Raw genomic sequence first — 15,736 nt, forward strand, 5'->3', positions numbered from 1 at the left:
GAGAAAACAGATTTTGGATGAGTTGTGGCTGGAATCACTGTTGGTGCCAGTGAATTAACCCTGTTATAGGAGTTTCAGGGTGCCTGTGTGAAACGGGTAATGCCAGAATCAGCCAGGACAATAGCTGCAGTCAGAGTTGCTATGGCAAATCCCATCCTGCCTGGCCCTGTGTCAATGGATGTTTCACTCTGTTGTTGAGACTGGTTATTTCACTGATTTTTTAATGTATTTGCTCTTATTGTGATTATGTTATTATATTCCTAGACAGCTTTAAACTAGTAACAGCAGCTACTTGACATGTAATTAAATCTAATGACAGCGAAAATTATGCATGATTGAGTGTTTCGGGTTTTGAAACTGAATTTATGATTTTTGCACTTTCTTTTGTGGCTAAAACATGAGGTCTTCTCACAGCCAGATGGTTTGCCAGGTGATGAACATTTGGGAAGACTGGATTTAGCAGCAAGCCTTCAGGGTGCATATAAAACTCTGACTGTTTTGGCTGGTAAACTCCCTGATCTCTAACTATGGTGATGGGGTGTTTGTTCCTGGGAAAGAAGACTAAAACCAAGCTAAGCTTTCTCCTAAAATGCATACAGCACCTACTGCATTTGGCCAGTTGCTGCAGTTTGGCCTATGGTAGTTACACACACGTTGGATTTATCTGCTTTATCCTGTAGCATTTTTGGTTGGTACCTGCTTGAAGTATACACCAAGTGAAGTGAAGCAGCTTTGGTCACAGCGTAGGACAGTCTGATGTTGTACTTCAGTAACAGGAGAGGTGGTGAACTGAGGAGAGTATTCCTGTTTTAAACCCAAAGCAGTTGGACTGGGTTGAACTAGTTTTGCTCTTGGTGCCTTTCTGCACAACTGGCATGTTTGCTTCTTGCATTGCTGCTGAGCATGAAGCTGGGGATCACTTAGAGCTCTGAGGTCTCTTTCCTGAGTAATAAAAGTTAGTGAAGGGTCCATCACTGTGTACGTAAAACTAAGATTATTTTTCCTCACGTATGTGTGTTTATTAATACCAGCAATGGATTTTTCTGCTGTTTGGTCCTCATTCAACAATGTGAGATATTTTCTGCAACATTTGCAGTTAGCAGCGTAGTTTTACTCCACTGAAAAAACAGGAATCAGCAACAAATTGCCTGCTTTTGCTCTGCCTCTCCTTTTCCAGCCCACTTTGAAATATGCCTCTGAATGCTTCTAAGTTCTCACAGTATAATTTGTTCTCTGTTATTGCACTGCCTCCTTGATTACCTTGATTCCACCATGCTTCTGATGTGCCTAAATCAGTCTCCTTAGCTGCAAATGAGGTGTAAGCAGGACTTAAAGTTGCAAAAGTGATCAGGATCATTTAGAACTGACACTTTGTTCAGGATATGACCGTTCATGCAATAAAGAGATGGCACAAAGCCCCGTGCAGAGCTGGTCTGGATCCAGGGGTACACAGAACAATGTTGAATGTACCTGACTGTCCATTTAAAGTAAAGCTAGTCAAATACAAGGGAGGGTTTGATGCTTTTCTTGTAATGAATTCTTCCCTCTTTTACTGGAGACAGCTGGAATTTGAGCTGGAGAAAGAGCAATGGCTGACTGAGGTTTGATCACGCATGTTGAGAAGAAGGAAAGAAAGCCAGGGTGTGTGGAACAGCTCCACTGGGCACTGCATGGAGGGATGCTCAGTTATGCCCCAGGCAAGTCATTTCTGTGTAGGCATCCCAGTGTGGCAGTCATGGAAGATGCAGGTCACTTTGGCAAGAGGAATGGCTTTTTTTCTAGGCAGCTCTGTCAAGATGTGCATTTCTCTCCAAGATCTGTTCGGTCTCTGCCTTCTCCTTTTAATGCCCTCAAGCAAACCCTGAAATGAGGAGTTGCCAAGCAGGCACCCTAGAGAAATGGAAGATCACCTGCTGATCTGGGAATCCCACCCCTCTCAACCTGGTCTACATATTAAACTAGTGACATAGAGCTAAAAAGCTCCTTACATCCCTGCTTGTCACCCAGCCACTCCTTGCCTCTCTTGTAGCTGTAAGTGAAAGAAAACTGTGCATGGTGGTTTATTGCCCAGATCCTCTTCTGGGACCATGTGCCAAGGTTTTCCTATCTGGTTAGAAGGAGTTGCTGGCTGGAGATATCGAGTGTGGGACACTTGCACAGGAGAAAAGAGTGGCCCAAAGCAGCCTCACCTTCTGCCCTTGCAATTGCTGGGTTGCAGGAGCAAGGCAGGGGCTCAAATCAGGCATAGATTAAACCAGGCTCCATCAGTGAGCAAGGAGGGAGGTTTGGGCCTGTGATTGCTCCAACTGTACGTGGGGATTAGGCAGAGGGTGGGCGCTGCACCACTCCCCATTGTGGGTGCTCATCCCATCCAGGCAGGTTTTGGGCAGAGGGATGCTCAGGGCAGTAAGCAGCTGCTCTCTGTTCTGCTACTTGGACCATGGGACTTTTTGTAAGCCCTGTGGTTTGGACAAAATGGAAAGAAGCTTTTTAAAATTAAGTATAAGCAAACCAATGAGTAAAACTTCATCTTGAAGTGAGAAATTGTGCTGGTTTGCCTCCTAAAGGCTGAAATGAGACAATTCAGTGGTTGGGCGGGGGGGAAGGAACTTCCAGAAGGATTCTTAAATTTCTGGGTGGATTTGCAAATAGTTTGGGTAAACACAAACGTCATCCTTCTCTGGCAAAGACACTCTCCAACCGAAAACAGTGCCTGGCCTCGGCTGTAGTTTGCTGCCTGTTTCAGCCACCAGAGTGGGTACCTAGCCTTTCCTAGCTGGTAGGAGCACTGAAGGAGTCAGCATCTCAGACCTGGTCCTTTCTGGACACCCTGCCATGGTGTATTTACAACTCCACTTCCTTTGGGTCACGAGGCATTGCTCAATGCTCCCTGGTTTAAATTAGCAAAACAAAATAATTGGAGTTTTGACTTGTGCTCTGTTGAGTTCAGCTGGTGAAATCCAGGCTGTGGGGCACTGCATGTCTGAGAGACACATGGATTTAAGACCTTAGGATGATGAAACGGCTCCTGGCTCCTGGTCTCACCCCACAGAGAAGGGAGATTTAGCAAACAGGGTGCAAATGCAGAAGCATGGTCTGAGGTATGCAAACACGTGGCCATGTGTACACACACATCCCTTTCACACCCATTTCAAAATCACCTTTTGGATCTTTGACTGATGATAGGCTTCTGCAAGGAGGACTGAACAGGCACAATAATTATTCTATAGCTGTTATTAACCAAGCAATTAATGCATGGTTGTTCTGTCTTTGGACCTCGTTGGCTGCTCTGGCTCCTTCATTTACCTCCAGCAGCCTCTCGGGGTTGAGTTGCTGATACTAATATTTGGTATCTGAGTGTGGTTGATGCCCTGTAAAGTTAGTTGGGATGCAGAGCTGGGGCACATGCTGCTTGTGAGCTGCTTAGAGCCTTGCTTTTACTTGTATATAATATTCCTTTCTTGTTGCCTGTGCTGAGTGCTGATGGATGCAAGTGTTTGAAGCAGCAAAAACAAATCCCAGCCTGGGGTGGAAATTGAAAAGCTTGAATGAAACCTCTCAAAAGCTGACCCAGGATTGGTGGAAACGTCACCTGCAACCCTTCCCTGACTTTCAGGTATCGTCTTTTCTCGTGGCTTTGTTGATTTGACAAACACACTGCAAGCCCCTGCCGAGAGCACAGCGCAAGCTTCAAAGGAGGAATGAGAGCGCAGCCTACGGCTGAGGCTGTGTCCCCCTCCTGGGAACCCTCCCACCCTGCATGGAGCCCGCTCACCTCTCAGGGCATGGCAGGACTCTGGCATGGCCTCACTTGTAGAGCACATTGGTTGTGCTGCTTCCAGGGTGCTTGTGGCACCCACAGAGCCATGGGAGGCTTTTTGTGAACGTTTCATGTGAGATGTGTTGGCTGCAGTGGGCTTGGCGAAGTTCATCAGAGCAGGGACAAAGGGGTTGGATTGGTTGACTCCAAAACCAGATCTGCTCCTGTATCTTTCAGTAACTCTTCTGCAATATTGGCATGGGTGTGTAAAGCCTGGATGAGTTGAGGTTTGCAAACTGCCCTCTCATTTTGACTGATTTTGGAAGAGATGGACTGTGCTTGCTAAAGGATCAACCTGCAGTAGCTTTCATTCACAATTACGGGGACTGGTAATGCTGGGCTTGTATTGAGCTTTTTTGGCTATTTCTGAGTGAGAAGAAGTTAAAATTGCAGTATCCAAAAAACAGGAGGCCAAACTTCACATTTTGATCCATGATAAACATGTAAGTGGAAAATGGGTTCATGGATAATAGCCAGCCTCTACACCTCTCATCTGTGGCCTCCCTCTTACCTTAAGTGGGGTGAATGATGCTTTACTCTTTCTAATAGGCTTGGACTAGTGTGTCTGCAGCCTGAGAAGGCTCTGAAAACTAACAAGTACTGTCAGCATAGGAAATAGCTAAATATAACAGTATTTCTGCTCCTCTGAAAACAGGAAGGGGCTAATCCTGAAGTAGGACTTGCTAGTCAGTGTGCTGCACTGCAGGCAGGGAGCAGGTAAGGTGCCATGCCCTGCAGGACCACTGTTGATGGTGTGCATGGAAGCAGTTGGCAACACAAAGTGAGGGTCTTCCATTTCTGCAACAGTTCAGTGTTAAAACTTTATGCACCAGAGTCCTCTTGCATGAATGTGTCATTTTCCCCACACATAACAAACTTTAAGCCATGCATGCAAGAGGCAATTTCTTTTCCAAGCGTGTCTCCCAGGGAGGCTGGAGGCAGAGCTCTCTCTGTCCCCACAAGCAATGAGCATTTAAATGCTCTGAAAAGGCATAGATGGTTAAAACCTAAATTCAGTTTCTGTAGAAGCACACAGACCTCACTGCCTAATGGCTGGCATATCACCATGCAGTTCTGAATTTACTAAGCATTAATTTGCTTCTAATTCTGTAATTTGCTAGAGCTGTGTTGGCACTGCATCCTTGGATCTTTGCTAATGAGGTAACGGGGCTAAGGCAAGCACAGGACTCCTGTACGGATGTTGGCAGCATCCCAGAGAGGGTTCTTTTAGACTCACTGGAGAAGTCCCAGACGTGGAGGATGTATTTACACTAATGATGCTTTAGCATCAGTGAAAGCTGGGACACGCAAAGTGTTCTTGGTGTAGGCAGGACTGCATTCACAGTTTTTAGCAGTAAAGCAAGATCATTTCCTGTGGAAGGAACAAGTGATCTCACTAAAGGGGAACTGGCTCTTTATAACTTGCAATATTAGGGACTTCAGATAGTGTAGCTTTGCCCATTGGAAACTGCATCTCTCCATCCCCTCCACCCCCTCACCCCCTGCCATTTCCTCTTGGCCTTCATGATATAGGTCTGGTCCCTCAGGCTGGATGTTGCAGTTTATTGATGGATGCCCTGACAGTAATATCAGAGGTTCCCAGTTCCTCCTTGGAGGAGGGCAGAGGGCAGATACACTTGTCCAGCACAGATGATGTTCCCCTACATGGCTGCTTGTCTGTTTGGGGTCAGTGCATTAGGGCATGATGAGTGCTCCCCGGTGACGGCACTGCCATGGGAATCCTGTCTTGCTAACATGAGCCATGGTGTAACTCCACTATGGACACCTGTATGAATGGAGGATGAAGCCCAGTACATACACGAGTGTAGAATAAACGTCAATACAAACCAAAACCAGAACACCCCTGGATATGCCTCATCCACATTGTCCAGTCCTATTCAAAATTCAAACTGGATTGCATGTCACAAACATCAGCTACTTTGTCTTTATTTCATCTGTTTTAGTCCTCATACAACTACAAATTTAGCATTACACCTAAAGGAAGAGCAAACTACAGCCATTGACTGGGTAACATCATTTTAAACTCTGTGAGACAGCTGGTACTGTTAAAAAACATCACCCTGTTATAGGCTTTCATTATTGGTGGCTACTTGAGGAGATATACACTATAAAATACAAAGGTAAAAAGCAAAGGGCTATTTAGATAGATGTTCAGCTGAATGCTGCTAGCATCAAATCGGTGGCACTGAAGAAAATGGGAACAGACAGCACAGCCTCTGGATTAAATGTGTGCACATTATGGATCTGCTAAGTCTTTGTCTTTACAATGTACACTTTAAATCAAAGCAACACGGAAGTCGGTATTGATTGTTCTTGGAGATATATTTTACCTTCAGGCATTGCTGTTTCCCAAAGGAGCGTGAGCAAGAACGTATGTCTCTGTGCAGTGCTGACTGCTTGTGGACAGGGATCTCCCTGAAATCCTCTGGAACCGATTCCTCCTTTGGAAGTACCCACTGCTGCTGCTAAGGGTCCGCTGTCGGTTCTTCAGGTACTCCCTGTAGTTTTTGGTGAGCAGGGTGTAGAGGAAGGGGTTGATACAGCTGTTGCTGTAGGTCAGGCAGGTTGTCAGATAATTAATGTTCTTCATTACCTTGGGAGATAAAGGGAAGGATTCATAATACTGGAAGAGGAGCTGCCATATCCAGAAAGGCAAGAAGCAAGCCCAGAACACCAGCACTATTGTGAAGATTAAATAGAGCACCTTTTGATTTGGCAGACGCTTGGTCTGCTTGAAGGATGCTGTTTGTGACACCCAGTATATCTTAGCTAATCGGATGTATAGGTAGCCAATGATCATGCCTGGTCCCACGATGCTGGTACCAAAAAGGATGGTGAGATAGACTTTGTAGGACAGTTTGCTCCAAGTGGGTAGGCAAATGCTTTTGTTGTCCCTTTGCACCAGCTGGATCATGATGAGCATTGGGAGAGTGAGCAGCAGTGACACCAGCCAGATAACAACAGCAATGGCCTTTCGGTAACTCTTGGACCTCTTGACAGTGTCCAGGGGCTTCAGCACAGCAAAGTAGCGCTCTGTGCTCATGACTGTGAGGGTGAAGATGCTGGCGTGCATGGTGAGGAAGTCCAGACTGAACAAGATGCGACAGCCAATGTCCCCAAAGTACCATTTCTGAATGAAGTAGGTCCCAACAATGAAGGGGATGGTGAGAAGGTAAAGCAGGTCCGCCAGTGCAAGGTTGATGATGTAAATATACATGGAAGCAGATGACCGCAAGTAATGGCACATCACTAGCAAGGTGTAGACATTGCCTGTCACCCCAATCACACACATGAGGGAGAGGATTGTCCCGATGGTGCAGATGGCAATCATGTCCTCCATGGAACCGGCAGCTGATGTGTCATCCCTGGTGGCATTGGCAGAGACATTGGGTCTGATTCTGAACAGGCTGCCATCGCTTGTGTCTGCCACCATGTAGGGGGTTGCAGAAAAGTGAGTCTCCAGCTCGTCACTTAGAGACATCCTCCTGGCCTTTAAATTCCAGAGGCTTTGTTCATGCCCCAGGGGTCTGAAGGTCTGTTCTTTCTGCTCTGAGAAATGCAGCTGCTGGGAGACGGTGAACCATTCCTTAGCAGGATCTCATCCAAGGAAGATCTGCATTCTCCACTGGAGGAAAGACATCAGAAACCAACACATTAGAAATCGGCCAGAGCAACACAAATTATCATGTAGAAATTACCTGTCCCTGCGTGCCAACCATCTCCTGCACTGAGGCCATTTGTGTAAAGTTCTATCATTACAAGAGCACAGCTTTGATGAGTGACATGTCGTATTGCGTCCAAGGAAAAGGGACAGAAGAGATTGTGTGGATCGTTGGAACCACTCGGTGTAATCCTTGAAATCAATTTGGGCTTGGAGGAAAGAAGTGTCCTTCCTAAATTCATAATGACAACTTACAGACCCAGCAGCATGTTTGCTTAAACCTCTTTGCTAAGCTCTTAACTCTGAAGGAGTAAAAGGCCCCCAGAAAGGGTAAACAGACTTTGGATTTACCATTTGCAGCCAAGCTGTCTGTTTTGTGTAAGTGATCCATTCAAAGTCTTGTCCAGCATTTCTGCAGTGTTTTCAGAGCAATTTCCCTTGAATAAGAACCTTTTGTTATGTCCTGACCTGCAGCTTCAAACTGTGTGTGAATGATAGAGAAAAAAGGCACTTTATAAAGGAAGGTGTAGGTTTCACTGTGGGTTTTATATGCCTGTAAACACAGGGTTTTTTCATGCTTTCTGTCAAGTGTGATCCCTCAGGATCTTCATGTGTCCATGCCCAGATCTATTTCAGACAGACCTGTCTGTGAACCTGTCTAAGCAGCCCTACACAGGAAGGTGTGAATTGCTCTGCAGCACGTTAGGCAGGTAGTCAGTCCTTGTACGCAGGAGCTTTTGGTTAGCTCCAGCTCAGTACTGTACAAATCATGAATGTGTTGCTTTGAATTTGTGCTGGCTCTGGGTGCGGGCAAAGGGAGATCAAACCTACCTGAGAGAAACATTCCAGAAGTAGCTAAAATGCACAAATTTTAAGGCGTACCAAAAGCCTGTGCCGACCTAAAAGTCACTGCACACAGAAGTGTGTTTGCACTGTGTATTTTACTCAGATTGTCTCAGGAAAGTGCTGTGAGAAGGGATGCTGGACTGCCTCGTTCTTGCAGGGCTCAGCAGGCAAAATCTCCCCTCTGCCTCATTCTGCTGGGCAGGTGGGGTTCGATTTGTCCTGGGAATTTACAGGTTTTCCCAGTGACTTCAGTGTCCCTTTGCCTCTGCACCAGCTCTGACTCCTTTGCACCTCTGCTCTCACTAGCTCCTTGGCAGCAGGATTACAGAAGCAGGCCCTCCTCCACTGTCCTTTTGCCAAAGACCCTGACAGGTACCTCTGTAGCACTTGAGGATGGACGGTGTTCATCCTCTTCATGACTTGCCCTCACCTTTTCTTCTTCCCATTACCAACTCCTGTGGATAATGGGTGCTATGGAGATGTCATGCAAAACCTCTGTATAAGAGAGGGCAATCCAGTACAGAGGGGGATTTTTCCTTGCTTAAAACTGGGATAGAGGTGCAAACAAAAAAACGTAATACACAGAAAGCCCACCTCCCACCCACGTCCCTCCAGTACAGATATCCAAGGGGAAAGATGAAGTGTAGTTCTTCAGTGGCCAGTGCTCCTTAAGGATGTCGCTCCTCTGGGCTGGTCTCCAGCAGCTTCACCAGCATCTTGGCTTTCTTGGACCTTGCAAACCCAAATCTGCCTTCTCCCTCCCCTGCCACGCTGTGCTGTGCCTTCCTGCTTGCCTCCGGGCGTGTGTAGCCAGTGTGTCCAGGCACCAGCCTGCTCCCTCGTCATCCACTTCATCACTGTTCATGTATGAGCTGTGGTGGCAGCAGAAGCATCATGCATGAAGAAGACGTGATGCTCAGGGAGCACTGCCTCCTCTGTCACACAGTCACCAGCACACTTGGTTGGAAATCAATGGCTCTGCGCAGGATGCTCCAGCCAAGCCCAGAGCTGGTCTCAAGCTCAGTTGGATTTCTGGTAGCTCATTTTCAGGAGCGTGTTGCCGCTGCTCAGGTGCTGTGCCCCTGCAGCTGCCTCACTTTGTGTTCCAGGCACTTGCAGCAGGTCTGTGCCATGCCTGTGCATGTCTGTGTGGTTCCCCGCTGTGACAGCTCCTGCAGGAGAGAGACCAGCGCGCTGCATCTCCCCGCTCCGCTCCTCTTCCATTGAACCTGCAGTTTGCTCCATTCATAAATCTACTACAGCACTAATTCAGTTCAACTTCACCTGTCTGCAGACATAACCCCCAGGTAAGCAAGTCCTCATCCTGGAGGAGGAAAGCTAAGCAATGTGAGGAGACCTTGCATTGTTTTAAAGTTACTGTCATTTCTGTGCTCGTACTTAAGCACACACACTTGCACACATGCACACACACACAATAGAGAGCTTGTTATTCCAAGCAGCCATTCAAGCATCTTTCGGTCTAAGCAATACCCTCAGCCAATCCTGCCTTTCCCTCTACATTATCATCACACAGGAGTACCATGCACATTCAATAGCTGCAAATAGAAATGAATTCCTCCTGCTCAAACCTTGCTTTTAAATCCAGCAGATGAAGTATCCTACAAGAAATAAAACAGAAATGATTCCAGTAGTATTAAAGCTGAAACTTAAAGAAAAGAAGGGAAAAAAGCAAATCCTCCTTCATGGGCAGACAGCGAGAGATCCCCGTGCTCCGTCGCATCAGGAAGGGCAGCAGCAGGAAGGCAGCACGCTTCCCAGCCAAGTATGTTTGAAATCTGTGCGCTCTTCATACTCATTCACTCATGCCTGCTATTTCTGTTACTCAGTGACGTGAGGCGTAGCGTGGCTTTGGCTGCAGCCAGTGAAGAGCCTGTTTAAAGCAGCAGCATTTTGATAGCCATGACTTGTTTAATCAGCTCCTCCCTGCTTGGCTAGCTGGGGATGAGAGATGTCAAGGCTGTTTCCACCCCGGGACTGATGATAGGAAAAGCCATCCCGCCCCTCCTTCCATCACACTGAGGAGTGCAAATGCTTGATGTTGCCTGAGCTAAACCGTTGTGTTGGGAGAGCAGTCGGGCCAGGGAGGGTTAAATTCCTGCAGGAGGGTCGGCTGTCGAGGGACACTGCAGAGCTCCTGGATTTGGAGATCAATTCCAAAGTGAAGCCCAAGTTTATTTGGGTTGGACAGTGTAGTAACAGATAAATCTGTGGTGGTATCATGCACCACAGCATGTGAGATATTCCAGGCTGGCAGTAACAAAATGTTATCTGGGTTGTCTGGGGTTTGGCTGTTGCCTTTCCCCAGGGATACTTAAGGGGAGAGTAAAGATGGAGTGAGACCAGCCATTCACCTGGAGAAAACCCAGCGTGAGGAAAGGGCTGGAGCTGAGAAATGCAGAAGCTGAACTCAGGGTTATTTTGTTAGCAGCTGAATATTGTGCTGGTGGCTTGCACACAATGGGATTGTTCTTCCTCCCTGTTCCCTGCTTTAGCTCTGTGGACCATAGGGAATTGTTCCTGATTTAAGCCAGCAGGAAGTAAGGAGCACCCACCTCTCCCAGGTGAATGCTGATGGACACGGATGTGTGGGAGATGCCTGTCAGGCCCATTGCTTCACCAGTCTGCACTGGGAGCCAGGGCAATTCAGTGATGCTTCCCAGCATGGGGCTCCTGAGAGGCAGCAGCTCCTGGTACACCAGGCTCATCTATCCTGCATCACTGTTACCAACCAAGAGCTGTTCCCTCCTCTGGCTCTTTCCCTGGGTACTTGTATCATGTTTTCCTTGTTCTCAACCTCTTATACTGCTATCCAGGTGCTTCCAGATGCACCTTGTGTCTAAGGTCTTGTCTTCCTGCAGTGTAAACCCAATTTTGCTTGAACTACACAGGGTGCCCATGGTAGCTCCTGGAAGTCTTGGTGGGCACCGCTGTAGCTGGCCCCACAACCGGGCAGCTGGTGTGCAAAACAGGGCCCTTTGAGTGGGCTTTTGAGTGTCGTGAGGATTCGGGTCAGGAGCAAATCCTCATGTGAATGCTTGATTTTGCAATGAAAATAGGTTTCACGTTAGCAGCTCTAACAAGGGCTGGCTGAGAAAACCCCAGCCCGAATGCCCTCAAATGTACCTGTGTGGCTCAAAAGATTTGCCCTAAATCTACATTTTGTGGCTGGCCCCTAGGAATCTTTGGAAAGGTGTGTGCTGGAAGCTGCCTCTCACACTGCTTTCAGTGAGCAGCAGCAGTCCCCTGGTGAGTACTGATAGTGAAGCCATTGACAAAGTGCTTTATTTGCAGGTGGCCCACTGGGAGCGAGGTAATTCATGTGGCAGTCTCCTCCTCACACACAGAGCAGTGACAACCTGCTGCTGGCCATGCTGCTTCACTCTGCAGTGTGTGGTAGGTGTATGCAGGTCTCTCACCATGCACTTAAGCTGGAACTGTCACACTCCTGTCACTCCTCTGTCACCATGGTGCCAGTTGGGTTGGTGTTGACTCATGCCAGGGTAAGGAAGGGGGAGTGGAATGGGTAAAGGTGTCTGGCCAACCCATCAGTTTCCTAGATCTTTCAGCCTTAACCTGGTACTTCTGGTTTTGGTGCTTAAACCTTTTGACAATGTTATACCAGTGTCTGTGTCTGTCAGGAAGTATCAGTGCCCACAGGGCTGCCATTAGGGCAAGCTGGACTCCCATACAGTCTGTGTCCTGCTGGAGTTGTTAGAGGAGGTGTCTGGAGAGGCGTTTGAGAGCAGCATGGACAGTGTCAGGTTCACAGCCCTGGCTCCGAAGGTTGTTTGTGGTTGCTGCTTCAGTTCCCCTTATCTTCCTCATCTGTAAAACAGAGATCATTGTTCTCAGTCATCCCCCTGAGTTTCAGGGATTCTCACATTTGTCTGATGTGATTAGAACTATAGATAGGAATCCCAGCCTGTGTGATTTGAACAGGACAAGGGACTGCACAGTCACTGTTGGATGAAAGTAGGAACCCTGTGAGATACGGAACAGGGCTGTTGAACCATTCAAATGACATCCACTGCTTCAGGGTTTCAGTTCCGTATAGGGGGCTTCTGAAGTTACTGGAAAGGTAATAACCATTATTATTGTATTAAATACAGGGCAACAAAAGACTCCTTTTCCCCTTTGAGATGAGGATTTATGTCAGTGCTATGCGATTCTGATTTTATTTGGTCTAAACTCTTGTGTCTGTTGAACTGGGCTGTGCACCCACTGCCTCCCCCAGTCTGTGCAGGGCCCCTTTGGTGTTCCCCTTTTGCTGGGTCAGTTTTAGACCAGGTCTGTCAGCAGCTGTGGGCTCCCTTCTGCTCTGAGCTGGAAAAAGAACTCTGTCTATGTATCACATTTTAAAATACAATAAAGTGCTGCTCCCGCTGTGCAGGGAAGAGCATGAACAAATACAGCCAAAACTGATAAAAGAAAAGAATCCCATGAATGTGTCTGCATTCTTGGTCTGGGTCAGGCCTAGAAACATGTGCAGCTCAGGATAAGACGTGATTCCCATTTGCCTGACTTGCTTCACTCATCTGCATGCATGACCTCCTGTACTACCCAGAAGCAGTGAAGTCACCCAAGTCCTGGGTCATCCCAGAACCATGCTCCAGCTGGGAGCACACACACATGGCAGCAGCTCCTGAGAAAGAGCACTGGGGAGGTGGCTGTGGCTTGCTGTGCAGGCCATGGCTGTCCCCTGGTCCCCCTTGTTCCTAGGAAAGCTGCATTTAAATCCCTCTGTTCCAGCACTCACAGTCTTGGACATGTCCAAATGTGATATTCAGAGTCCCAGCTGGTCCCCAACTGCTTTTCTCACTCTTAATACTATCTGTCCTGCCAGTGAAAGCCGCTAAAACTCAGCCAACACATTTGGAGACTTCACTGAGACTTTTTTGGCAGCTTGGTCTCCTTTCTTCCTGTTTTCTGCAATATGAAACGTCAGTGTCCTTTCTGAACCTGGATGGCTTTGGTCGTGGCTGCTTTGTGTGAAAGTGAGACTCTGGGGGCTGAAATCACTACTTTGTTTTCCCTTATCCAGGATCCCTTACACAGATATTAGGTTTATAGTAGCTCTGCTTTTGCCTTGCACAGGGGTAAATTGCATGGGCAATTGGAAGAGTGGTGCTGAAAGGGGACTGTTGGTGTCTCTAGAGAGATGGAGCTTGAGTTCCCTCATGGCCTCCTGAAGGAGGGAGAATCACTGCCTCCTGCATGGCTCCTCCTACTGAATCCCTCTTCCTATGCTCTGGGGTGCAGGCTGTTCTACAGGAGCTCTGATCCCTGTGCAGCCTGCAGAGCATCCAAATCCTACCTCCTGTCCCAGTCCCCTGGTAGGATGGCACTATGCTTCATCCCATGCACCCACTAGGCAGGCAGCATTTGCCTCTTGCCTAATGTGCAAGGCACATTGCAGAGCTGTTAAACAGAGATGCCAGTGTAAGTTGGTCACAGGCAGAGGACCCCATGCTCTGCAAAGGTGGGGGGATTCTCAGACACCGGTATGACCCAGACCACTTTGACTGTGGGTGATAAAGGGCGGGGGGGGTTCCAGCCTCTTTCATTTCTTCTCTACCTGCCCTTCAGGAAATCCTGCCTCTGCTGGGACTGTGTTAAGCTATAAGCTTGTCCCAGCCTCAGTTGGGTTTTGCAGAGGTTTTAGCAGTACTAAAGCTATTTGGGCAGTGCTTATAGCTGGGTGCTGCTAACTCAAATAAGCTGGTGGCTTTGCTGGCAGCCTTTTGCACTATATAGTGTATCCAGTGTGTCATTCTCACAGCTGCCTCATTAAAACTTCTAAATGAAGCCATCCTGATGGTTCCTCCCTGACTTTGTGAAGGCAGGTGTCATCCCCCTCAGTTCTGCACAGCCCCATTTACATTTTTACCAGCAAGGTCTGAGACGTGCTATCTGAGCTTATTTATCCTTTAACCTCCCCACCTCCTTCTCAGTTCCTAGAAGAGCTGCAGCAAGCTTGATTACTTAGGGGGAAGAAGGCAGAAGAGGTCATCGCTTCCCTCTGAATGCTGAGAAGAGCTTCCCTCTTACAAACGCCTTTTGGAGAACTTCTTCAGCACAGCAGAGGGTTTGGCCTGGGTAACATTCACGTTCCCAGCTCTTGCTGCCTCTGCAGCAAAGGTTCGTGCTGGAGCCTTCAAAGATGTACAAGATGAAGCGTGAAAGGTTGTCTGGCAGCACGTAAAGAGCAGCAAATGTCGTTGCACAGAGTTCATGTCTGTGTGGACTCTGTGAAGGCATTTCCCATCCTGCTCACATGGGGGTAGAGCTGGGAGGACCTGGGGGTGGTGGCAGTCACTGACTGGTGCTGGTAAGGGTCACCTCTCTGAAGCAGCAGATGCTAATTCAAATTCTCCTTTAAAAACCTGCTTTTCTATGATAAACTGTACTCCCACACGTTCTTGCTTGCTCTGATGAGCGGCTTCTATTCTCACTGGTAACTCAGTGCTGACTTCTAATGCCTGTCTTCAAGTCCTTTTTTCCCCCTGTTGTGGCATTGTCACCAGTCTCTGAGCCAGAGTCCTCATGATGCTGTTCCAGCCCCATTTGGGGCTGATACCCTCTTTCTGCTATGCACTGTGTTCTCTTGAGTCTTCAGAGGGCATCTCTTGAACAGAAGCATCCAGCCTCTCCCAGTGGTGTGGTGGCAGAGCAGAATTTGGGGGTCGCCAAGCGGGGGCAGAGGCTCTGTTCCCCTCTGTAAGCCATCCCCAGCTGTGGCACAGCCTGTGCAGTGCACATACCCCAGGCTATGGTGACCCAGTTTGTCTGGGTGGTTTTGTGAGCAATGCCACTGCAGTGGATGGAGATGTGCCCTGCCATCCAGTAGTGGTGGCACTGGGTACCAGTCCGTGGTTAGAGGGGGCTACAGAACAGGCTGGATCACCCACTGAATGGGTAATCTGAGTGAGCTAAATCCTTGCTTCTCCTCAACATCCAGCAGTGGTGCATCCATCCTCAGGTATGATGAGCTTCGTGCGTTTACCTCCCATGCCCCATGTGCTGCTGTGAGGTCCCTGCTGAGGCAGGTGGGAATGACTACATGCAGAGTACTTGAAACCCTGAGCTAAAAGCACTGCCAGAAATGGCAGGTGTTGGTTAAAAGACTCAAAAGCATGAGCCAGTTTTTAAGTACAGCATTTTACCCTCCACGGGCTGCTCCTGTGGTGAGGAGCAGGTAGCAGATGTGTCACTTATGCCAGCGAGACAGTCACTCCCTGCAGGGACTGGGCAGCAGTAATGGGCCCTGCAGAGCAGAGGGGAGGTGGCCATGCAGAGTTTGTTCCTCTATTGACTTTGTGATGTAGGAACTGGATGGAGGATGTTGGGTGGATGTGGCACTTCACCCT

General features: G+C 48.1%; 2 protein-coding genes across 2 annotated transcripts in view; both read right to left on the bottom strand.

The window, feature by feature from the left end:
• The window catches only part of FOXK2 (forkhead box K2), a 430,591-nt gene that overhangs the window by 290,856 nt on the left and 123,999 nt on the right, over window positions 1-15,736 (bottom strand). The window lies entirely within an intron of this gene.
• LOC134174635 (urotensin-2 receptor-like) lies at window positions 5,752-10,298 on the bottom strand. Its single transcript, XM_062639807.1, has 2 exons — window positions 9,938-10,298; window positions 5,752-7,466 (listed from the first exon to the last, which is right to left on the bottom strand). The coding sequence occupies exon 2, from the start codon at window positions 7,320-7,322 to the stop codon at window positions 6,174-6,176; it is 1,149 nt and encodes a 382-aa protein (XP_062495791.1). The 5' UTR covers window positions 7,323-7,466; window positions 9,938-10,298; the 3' UTR covers window positions 5,752-6,173.

Source organism: Pezoporus occidentalis, unplaced genomic scaffold, assembly GCF_034315485.1.
Source record: "Pezoporus occidentalis ecotype Australia unplaced genomic scaffold, CSIRO_AGI_Poc_V1 ctg62, whole genome shotgun sequence".
NCBI lineage: Eukaryota > Metazoa > Chordata > Aves > Psittaciformes > Psittacidae > Pezoporus > Pezoporus occidentalis.

Bases quoted from the DNA above. Each gene is read 5' to 3' on its own strand.
- LOC134174635 (XM_062639807.1), bottom strand. From the start codon at position 7,322: ATGTCTCTAAGTGACGAGCTGGAGACTCACTTTTCTGCAACCCCCTAC.